General features: G+C 37.6%; 1 protein-coding gene across 4 annotated transcripts in view; it reads right to left on the bottom strand.

The window, feature by feature from the left end:
- The window catches only part of LOC138852414 (cytochrome c oxidase assembly factor 5), a 62,382-nt gene extending 56,629 nt beyond the window's left edge, over positions 1-5,753 (bottom strand). For 3 of the 4 annotated variants that reach the window (XM_070082979.1, XM_070082978.1, XM_070082980.1), the window contains exons 1-2: positions 5,625-5,753; positions 2,332-2,446 (exon numbers count right to left, since the gene is read on the bottom strand). In XM_070082979.1, coding sequence (XP_069939080.1) covers positions 2,332-2,446; positions 5,625-5,692 — 183 coding nt within the window. In that variant the 5' untranslated portion in view covers positions 5,693-5,753. The remainder of the gene's footprint in view (positions 1-2,331; positions 2,447-5,624) is intronic. The other variant, XM_070082977.1, reaches the window with a different exon arrangement.
- Positions 5,754-10,863: the final 5,110 nt, after the last annotated feature.

The raw sequence follows: 10,863 nt of genomic DNA on the forward strand, positions 1-10,863 counted from the left end.
GACATGTATAGTACACAAAGTTATGGAGAAGATTATCAGGAGAGTGGTGTAGCACCTGGAATAGAACAAGTTTATAAACGACAACCAGCACGGATTCATGGAAGGTAAATCCTGTGTCACAAACCTTCTGGAGTTTTACCTGGAGTTTACCTGGAGAGAGTTCCAGGGGTCAACGCCCCCACAGCCCGGTCTATAACCAGGCCTCATGGTGGATCAGGGCCTGATCAACCAGGTTGATACTGCTGGCTGCACGCACTCCAACATACAAACCACAGCCCGGCTGGTCAGGTATCGACTTTAGGTGCTTGTCCAGTGCCTGCTTGAAGACAGCCAGGGGTCTATTGGTAATCCCCCTTATATATGCTGGCAGGCAGTTGAACAGTCTTGGGCCCCTGACACTTACTGTGTTGTTTCTTAACATGTTAGTGACACCCCTGCTTTTCATTGGGGGGATATTGCATCGTCTGCCAAGTCTTTTGCTTTTGTAGGGAGTGATTTTTGTGTGCAAGTTTGATACCAGTCCCTCTAGGATTTTCCAGGTGTATATAATCATGTATCTCTCCTGCCTGCATTCCAGGGAGTACAGGTTCAAGAACTTCAAGCGTTCCCAGTAACTGAGGTGTTTTATCTCAGTTATGCATGCTGTGAAGGTTCTCTGTACATTTTCTAGGTCAGCAATTTCACCTGCCTTGAAAGGTGCTGTTAGTGTGCAGCAATATTCCAGCCTAGATAGAACAAGCGACCTGAAGAATGTCATCATGGGCTTTGCATCTCTAGTTTTGAAGGCTCTCATTATCCATCCTGTCATTTTTATAGTAGATGCGATTGATACAATGTTATGGTCCCTGAAAGTGAGATCTTCTGGTAAACTCCATGTAATGACCCTCCAAACAGCAAATATCTAATCATGCTTTTATGAAAAGTAAGAGCCAGTTATAGGTGCCTTGAGGTCTCTTATTAACAAGGTAATGCAAAAACTCTTTCAGGTACTTTAACTTTTACTACAGTGAAATGACGGCTGTTGGAAATGAATCAGGCAGCCAAATAATGCAAAAAACAAATCTGACATGTACAGGAGGGCCCCACTTATACAGCAGGTAAGGTTTCAGGCTACTGCTGTAAAGCTAAAATCACTATTAAGTCAATCATAAGCTTTTCACTCTAAAATGCATATAAAAGCATGATAACATGTTTACACTATCATATATTAAGTGAGCAATATAACTAGTCCGAAAAAAATGCTTATACAGTACACACATTACTTACTTTACAATATTTCCATCCTTAGCTTATAGTGTGTGGTAAATATATTTTTTGTAAGAAGTCTGAATAAATGAAGAATAGGTAGAATTGAAAACTATTGTATTAGTGAAATGCTGTAAAGTGAAGTGATGTAAAGCAGGACCTGCCTGTACATTATGTAATCTAGCACATCCTCCAATATATTAATTAGTTTTTGCCTAGTGCACTGCAGCAATTTTTGTTGCTACTTTATTTATTTAAAAAAACTTTCACAAGTGGAGCACTACAATATGCCCAGTGGCCCATTCTTAGTTGACTTCACATAATTACCTAGCTTGAGGAAGACCTACAGGGTGTATATTGCTCACTTCAGGGCAATTAATCATTCCAACACCTTGCCTTAACCTATAAATTAGCTACTCTTACTTTCAAGCTTCTAGTCTCTCTGATGGTGTGCACGAGACACAAAAAAACTGCTCAAGATTTTACAGTCTTCGATTTTTCATTGTTAATGGAATACAGTATATTCAAAATAAAAAAAACACAAATGATTCACATATGGAATAACACCAACATAAAAAAGAAAACAATACAGTGAACAGACAGTATTGTACTTAGTTGTAGGCATGTTCTTAAGTATAATATATGTATATTGAACATTATTAAAGAATATAAAAATAAAGATAAGAATACATGTATTGTAAAACTATAGTACAAATCTTCATTACAGTATATTATATAGAAATCTGTGCCTTTACTGAATAGAAATATAAAATACAACAACTTCTGTTCCATTCAAAATTATTTTAATCCGAATACAACCGATTCTGAAACTTAAAATTTGGAATTTACAATAATCTACATAATTTTCAAGTTTCTGATTAAGAGCAAAAACTTTGAATTTTAATTTGAAAAATCTCTCATAATTCTACATATTTCTGATTTTGTGAGAATTTTGTTTGCAATTAATTTGCAATTTTCTTTACAGAGAATAACCAAAATAAAATGCAGAGCTTTCTTTTTAGCCAAGACAAAAGTTTTAATTTCTATTACATTACTGTATTCAGAATATTTTGCATCATCTCTTACCAATATAACACAGTCTGTGGCTAGAAGACACCTTTTTAAGTCTTCACGAATACCAGAACAAGGTCGCTTGTCCTCACTCTCTTTGGCTTCTTCATAGTACTTCATTGCAAACTGCCTGTTGAAAACTAAAACTTTTAAGTGTGGATAACTAACATGAAATATGAATGGTATATAACTGTTGTCTTTAATGTATACCTTTACCTTTGATATACCTTCGATGAGTTCCGAGGGTTTTTCTACCCCTGGAGCCTGGCCATGGGCCAGGCTATTCTGGTGCTTGCTTGGTCAACCAAGCTGTTGCTGCTGGTGGCAAGCTCGCGCACATGTCAAAGCCAACAATAAAGACGTAAAAACAACATAATGTAGATTTTATTTGGATTATTGCATTAACCGAGAGGATTAGTAACCCAAGACAACCCAAGAAAGTTTATCAGTATGGCATAATTCCATTGAAGTCCTTTAATTCTCTTCCATAGAATGCAACCCACAACAGTCACTTAACACCCAGGTACCTTCTTATTACTAGGTGAACAGAGGGCAAAAGTGTAAGGAAATATGCCCATTTCCACTCATCCCAGATTCAAGCCCTGGTCCTTCAGCCTTAATCAAAGGTATTATTACTATTTGAGCCACAGCCAATGTACATCTGTAATACTAACCAGTACTAATCTATACTGCACTTAAATTAAGTAATACATACCTTTATAAACTTAGGTTATGCTAGGTAATGTTAGGTTATGCGATGTTACCTGCAGGATAGCAGTGAATGAATTAGTGCTTACCAATAACTTTACTAAATGTAGAAGACTTGTTTGCCAGTAGGAAAATATTGCTGACTTCTGACCAATTGAAGATTTCGTAATGTTGGCGAGTTCACTGGTACTTCCAATTCATTAATACTACTCTCATTATTATAATGTAGAAACTGGGTTAACAATTACGTATTACTGAAACAAATATCTATGAATATCACCTGCTGCCACTGTCATAATAAATCTGAGGTAAATATTCAACACACACACCCTTAAATTAATACTAATACTGATTATAATAATTAAGATCTGGGTCCAGGATGAATTACAACTGGATATACTGAATGTTGAAAACAGAGTAGAACAACTGAAATTAAATCAAGTTTATAAAATTGCTCATAAACTGTGTCCAGAATATCTTCCGGCCAAGTTTGTCAAGGCAAAAACAATTATAGTACTAGTGGAAGGGAACACAACTATAGTACCCAAAGTCAGTAGTCAAACTTCAAACAACTTTTACTGTACAGCAATAAAGGAGTGGAACAAACTGCCTGCACATGTCAAAGCCAGTCATAGCATGAGCCAGTTCAGAAAGAGAGAAAAAAGTACCTAATGAATGTTGCTACAGAAGAGAAGGAGAGTGATTTCTTGTACAGCTAACATTCATGTACCTATTACTGTGATCTAATCTTATCTTGAATGTTAATGTAAATAACTCAATTTACCTTATTCATAATATATCTCCTTTTATTGTTTAAATAATAAGTTATTACAGTGATCCCAATGAAAATAAGTCACTTTGTTAGACTTTTGTGTTATCCTAGTAATCTACACATATGCTGCTATGTATGATTTATGTAACTGTATTTATATGTACCTGTGCTTGAATAAACCTACCTACTTACTTACTAAGATAATGGTATACTTGTGTTTGGGACTGTATCAAGGACTCAATGGAACTGAGTCAATGTTTCACATTGCTATGTTATGTACTATTGTATAAATAAGTTTATTTAGGCACAGGTACATATAAGTAAAATTATTATACATACTAACATATGTGTAAAACACCCAGGATAACCCCAATAAGTCAGACAAACTAACTTATTTCCATATGTGTATAAATGTCCTCAGGACTGCTGTAAAAAATTAAATGTATGAAACCTAAATATTGTATTAACTTTTACTTGACCACCTATACTGTTTTGGTTAACAGCCAAAACACAGACAAATTTGGCAGCAAGATATTCTGGACACTGTTTGTGAGCAATTTTATAAACATGGTTTAATTTCAGTCGCTTCACTCTGTCTTCAACATTCGGCATATCCAGCTGTTGTAATTCATCCTACATGTTCTCTTGGACCCCAATGGAAATAAGTCACTAACTTTTTTGGGTGCTACCCTAGGTAATTTACACAATACATATAATAACTGTACTGATGTGTACCCGTGCCTAGATAAACTTATGTACTTATGGGTGGCATCCTGGGGCCAGGATGAAATGACACCAGTGGGAATGAGTCAGTCTGAAGATGTTGATACACAATACATAAATAACTCGCACTTTAGACTTAGCTGCTGGGTTAAGTCGTGGCTGTATTTCTACGACTAAGAACACTCCTCTCCTGAGCTACTCTTCGTCTGTCCCGTCTTCCTCGCTCATCCCATTTGGGATCTTACCTGAACTTGTTCGTTCGTTCGTTCGCACTTTAGAGAATGAAACTTATGACGTTTCGGTCAAACTAAAACGCCGTTACAAGTTTCATTTTCTTATGTGCTAGCTGTTGGTACATTGTTCCAGTCTCGGCATTGCCCCTTTTCTCTGATGAGATTGGCATTATTGGGTTATCTTGGATTACAAACTCTCCTGGTTAATAATATAACTGGCTAACAGGACCCCATTGGGAATTTATTTATTTATTTATTTATTATAAATTTGTGCACACATACAGAGGTACAAAAAAAATACAGATAAGAGCAGTATGCCAAAGCCACTTATACTATGCATAGCATTACGGGCTGGCTTAAAATTAACTTAAGATTAATTAAGCAATGATGAAGTCAGTGATAAAACATTAATGTAAACAGATTACTATAAAGCACAAGTGAGTATTACAAAGACAGGTCATATGAAGGATTCTGTTAGGTAGTGTATTTAAAAAATAATAAAGTTAGATTGACTTTTATTTGGGTTATCCCAGGTTCTCTATACATATACTGCTATATATGATAATCTATGTAACTGTATTTGTGTATACCTGAATAAACTTACTTAATTCCACTTACTATTCTTGTTATTGTTGGGGGGTTATAGGGCCACTATGTCACACGCCGTGTTAACCTCCATTTCTCCATTTCAGCTTCGACCTGATGCTTTACCAGATCGCATCAATAGTGAACCTACCATCATTCTTGGAGATTTTAATGCCAGACATAAGAATATTGGTGGGTCTATAACAAACACCAATGGAACTAAACTAGTGAGATTGCTAAATGAGCATGATAATGTTCGAATTGTGGGCACTACTGAGCCTACTCACATATATGGTGGCATACTAGATCTGTGTCTTGGATTTAATACATCATATACGATGCATGACTCTGTCATAGTTGATGATCTTCCATCTGATCACTTCCCAAGACTAACAACTGTCAATCTTGATCACATCTCCAGCAATCAAGGAGCTAAATACAGAAGGAGGAAACTTATTCTCAAACCAGAACACAGAGACAACTTTATTAACCACTTGGATCAATGGTATAAGAATTACGAGCCCATTGGCACACAAAAATTTAATGATGATTTAATTACCACTATTGAGAGTGTTCTCACAGATCAAGTGGGCAGGAATAGGAAACAAAAACCCTCCACTATAAATAACAATAAAAACCAATGTAAATACTATAATGATCCACAGCTGCGCAATCTAACACATGCAGCTAGGAGGATTGGTAAAGCATACCGTGAATGTAGAACCCCAGACCTGCTCAGAACGTTCCAAGCTGCACTAACAAATGCAAGGAATAGAAAGGAAGAACTTAGGCAACAGGAATGGGAACAGTTTGTTAGTGGATTAAATAGGTCCACCCCTTTGAGTCTGGCTTGGAAAGGTATAAATAAAATAACCAGGAAAAAGACTGGCAATGTTGCTCATCCCTTTCCTCTTGAAAAAGCAAATGACCTCATAAATGACTGGTCCAAAACATCCAGGCATGAAAGCCTTCCATCTCATATTAGAAAAAAATTAGAGAGTACATCTGAAGAAATGTTGAAACTGGTTAATTTTATGAGCCAAAATATTGATGAGAGTGATTGCCTCTTTACCGAGTATGAATTAGATAATGCATTAACCAAAGGTCGATCAACTGCTCCTGGAGAGGATGGTATAACCTATGATATTCTCAGAACTCTAAGGCACGTGCCTGATAACCCTTTGTTGGCACTGTATAATCTCAGTTACATTGAGGGCGTTCTTCCTACTTCCTGGACCAATAGTCTCATTGTGCCTATCCCTAAGCCCCAACAGCCTGATACATTTAGGCCGATCTCCTTAACTAGTTGTCTTTGTAAAACTTTTGAAAGAATGATGCTTAACAGACTGTACTACAGAATCAGACATCAACTTTCCCCCTACCTCTATGGGTTTATGAAAGGTAAAAGTGTGCAGAACTGCATTTCCACCTTTCTCACTGCACACACCTCTACTAGTTTTACCACTTTTCTTGATCTAAAATCTGCATTTGATATTGCGAACAGAACCATTATACTACATGAACTAGCCAAAATGAATATTGGTGGTAGCTTACTCTGCTGGATAATAGGATACCTGTCAAATAGAGTATCCTCTGTCCTTTACCAAGGCTTCAGAAGTGATTCTAAAGAAATGTCTTTAGGTACACCGCAGGGAGGAGTTCTTAGTCCCATGCTATTTAATATTCTGATTAATGCTCTCCTAAATGCTCTACCTGCCTCACCTAAACATATAGCTATAAGCTATGCTGATGATATCATGATCCATACAACAGGGCATAAGAAGATGAACACCATTCTTAATGAAGTTCAAGCAATTTGTAATCGACTAGGCCTCATAATATCTTCCTCTAAAACTAAGATATTAACAAGCAAACGACATCCCCCACCAATCTATTTGCAGGGTGAAATCATTAGCTACGTTAAAACTTACAGATATCTTGGTGTAGATGTACCCTTTAACAAATCCACTATACCACAACTAAACAAGAAATGTAAAGCTAGGCTAAATGCTCTCAAAGCTGTTGCTGGCTACAATCCCAACTATGGTGCAAATGTGAGAATCGTGAGAATGATGTACATAGCCTATGTTAGGTCCTTAATTGATTATGCTGCTCCCATGTTGATATTAGCTAGAGAAAGTTCTCTCCGACCCTTGGAGTTAATGCAAAATGAAGCTCTCAGGATTATTCTTGGCTGTCCCAGATCTACAAAAGTTCTTAACATGAGGAAGGAGCTTGGTATTTCTAGTATCAGTGATAGGATTGTTGAAATTAACACTGTACTCGGTATTAGAATGTTGAGAAACGAGCCAGACACTGTCACAGTGAATCTTACCAAGTGTCTACAGGTAAATACACACAGACCTAAATGGATTGTGAAAACGTGCAATTGCATTAAGTTTTATAACCTGCATGAACTGTATCACTGTAGGCAACAAGAGCATTTCACCCCTCCAAGGAAGATGTGTTCATTTAATATCACATACCTACAAGACCCTCCCAAGAAGCTCATTGCTAGTGTGGAAAATTTTTTAATTTTCCGAAACTATAGTGCCTAATAGGTGTTTAATGTGTCTATATGGGTCAAAAATGTATTTGAAAATAAGAGTAGAACCAAGAGTTCCCTTTGCGCATGCGCGGATGTGCGGGGGATTGGCGCGTATTGTTTTGAATGGTGGTGAGGAAGCTGAGAAAACATGGAACCACGAAATTGACGTTCACGGTGGCCTAAGGATTAATACAGGCCTCATTTCATAATAAGAAGTGTCGTAATTGTTCCTGGTGGAGAGTGAGGGAACGGGATTTACGGGACCACAGTAATAGAGTGGTAAAAGTGTGATAAGAGAAGGACCGGGTGACTGACGCGTCACAATGGACTGTGTCCTGGGGAAAATTACCCTTGGATTAATCATCACTCATCGGTCTCAGATCTTAATGGAGTGACCTCTAGTTTGTATAATAGTTATGAGACGTTAAATCGGCTTGTGAATTGTAATGTAATTAATGATAATAACGCTAAGTTAAGAGAATATGTGAAGTGAAATAAGTCGTTTGCTCCGAGTGAACACGCTAGACCTCGTTGTTAACGAGACGAGGAAAGGGAAACTCCTTGAGTCACGACGTCTAAAGCAGGACAAACCAGCGGATACCTCGTCCTGCTGGAATGAGAATCGTGTCGGTGTAGCAGGACATCGAAAATGAGATGGTGAATCAAGAAATGAGGAATATCAATCACCCACAGTTAAGTAACCCTTCTAGTTATAGCAACCTTAGACTGGCCAGTAGTGGTATGTTATAATTAGATAGGTTACGAGTGATCCAGCTACATCAAGTGACCACCAGAGAACATCTGGTAAGTAGTGGGATTATGTACAAATGTTTTCCTTGACGGATGTATCCATGTGTGTCCTACCCCCCCCCCTTCATTCAGTTAAACTAATATAATCTATACAGTCCACAATTAATTAGTAGCACCGTACTTGTGGGTGCTACCCAATCCATACTGGTCTCGGATAGATATGGATAAGATTGTGAGGTCGAGGGGACCACTTGGTGCGACCAGGGGTGGTTAAGTTTTCTCACATGTCTACACGGGGTGACTACGGTAAACAATATGATTGTCTCCCAATGAGATTACTGGTATGTATATAATGTTGAGGTACATACAGGTAAGCACCCTAGAAAATTTTCCATATCTGCCCGTTGGTCCTTCGAAAACGGATGCAATCAGTGAAAAAATTAATTGAATTAATTACTTAATAATTAAGTGACTGATTGAAGGAAGTGGGTGTAGGGTGCACAAGTTTAATCGATCGTGTGATGGATGACAATTAGCCCAATTAATTGCTACCACATGTGTGGCTAGGATTTATACAAGAGTAAAGTGCAAGAATTACTCTTATAAGGCGCCTACTTAAGTTGTATAATCAGTGATTAATAATTCTCTAACCATGACTGGATCTAATGGAGTTAATGTGGCTGACAAGTCCGTGAATTTTAGAGTAATGAAAGCATCATTACAGGCTATTAAAAGCCATGTGACGAAGGCATTTGATTTAGTGAATCAAAGAACCGTGAACCCTAATGAATTAAAGTTATATTTAGATGCTTTAGAGAGTAGATTTGATTGGTACAAATTGTGGTTTAAAGACTGTGAAAGAGATCTGCTAGAGAATTGTGCAGATGGAATGGAAATGAATGTTTTAATTAATCAACATTACGAATTGGAAGAAAAACTGTCTTGTAAAAGTAAGGCTTTGAATAAATTAAAGGGTGTAAGCCAGGCAGTTGATCAACCTATTAATGCAAAGGGTGTGTTTGCCAAAACCTCCGTAGTACGGTCTGGAGGAAATCAGACTAGGTCGGCAGGAATTAATTGTTCAATTGCAGACCAGTCAGCCAAACAGTTCTAAGGATATAACACATAATGACTCTGAAGTATCTGTCAAGCCTCAAAAGGGAAAAATAATCCCAGTGGTAATAATCATAGTTAAGAGTTAAATAGGCACATATCAAGTCAGGAATCAGTAATAGTGGTTCCTCACATCAAGGTAAGAGGAATAAGTACCTCAGTAAGTGTAACCCAGTTAATAAGAGGTCAGGCAAGGAAAAGAGAGACTGCCTCTTCTGCCAGGGTACTCATTTCACTAAAAATTGTAATGCCTGTAATTCATGGGATATTAAAGTGGAAAGAATGAAAGAACTTGACAGATTTATCAGATGTCTAGACAATCATAATGTAAAGGATTGTCATACCAAATTGAACAGTTGCTATCAATGCAACAAGGGAAAGCACCATACAGTTATGTGCAGGGTTGTATGTGATTCTTATAATAATGGTGACAATAATGATAATGTTAATAACCCTGACACTACAGTGACTGATGTAAAGGTTGCAGCTAATGGCAATAATGATGGCCTAGCTGAGGTAGCCTTGACGGTGTTGGATGTAAAAATTCAGGATAAAGGGCATAAATCCAAAACCATACGGCGTCACTCTCCTCAACACTGGTACGGGCCATGTAATATATGGCAGACTACCGCCTAGTAATAATGACTAGAGGAAGTAGTGAATACGGTCACGGTGTCTTACTCATGAAAGGTCAACCCAGTACAAGTATTCTTCTATCGAGAATGATGTTGAACCAGTCTAATTTGTGGGAGCTGGACAGCATAGGGATTAATGTAAATGAGGAAAGTCCAAATGATTCCTTTACTCAGGAACAATACCTGAAGGATGTTAAATGTGAATCTGGACATTACTGGGTGCGACTTCCGTGGAAGCTTGACCGTCCAGAATTACCTACTAATTATAGGATGGCGTATGGACAGTTAAAGGACCCAGCTCTGCGAACTGAGCAAGACACCAAAATTGTTGACTGCTTATAATGATATAATTAATAAGCAGTTAAATAATAAATTGTTCTTACTTCAGGCGACGATAAATGCACACCTTAAGTGCACAGGCGGTCCACTGAGCGAAGTAATTGGGTAAATAATCTTATGTGGACAATTTCCGGGTGTGAC

The sequence above is a fragment of the Cherax quadricarinatus genome, chromosome 8 (genome assembly GCF_038502225.1).
Source record: "Cherax quadricarinatus isolate ZL_2023a chromosome 8, ASM3850222v1, whole genome shotgun sequence".
NCBI classification, from domain to species: Eukaryota; Metazoa; Arthropoda; class Malacostraca; order Decapoda; family Parastacidae; genus Cherax; species Cherax quadricarinatus.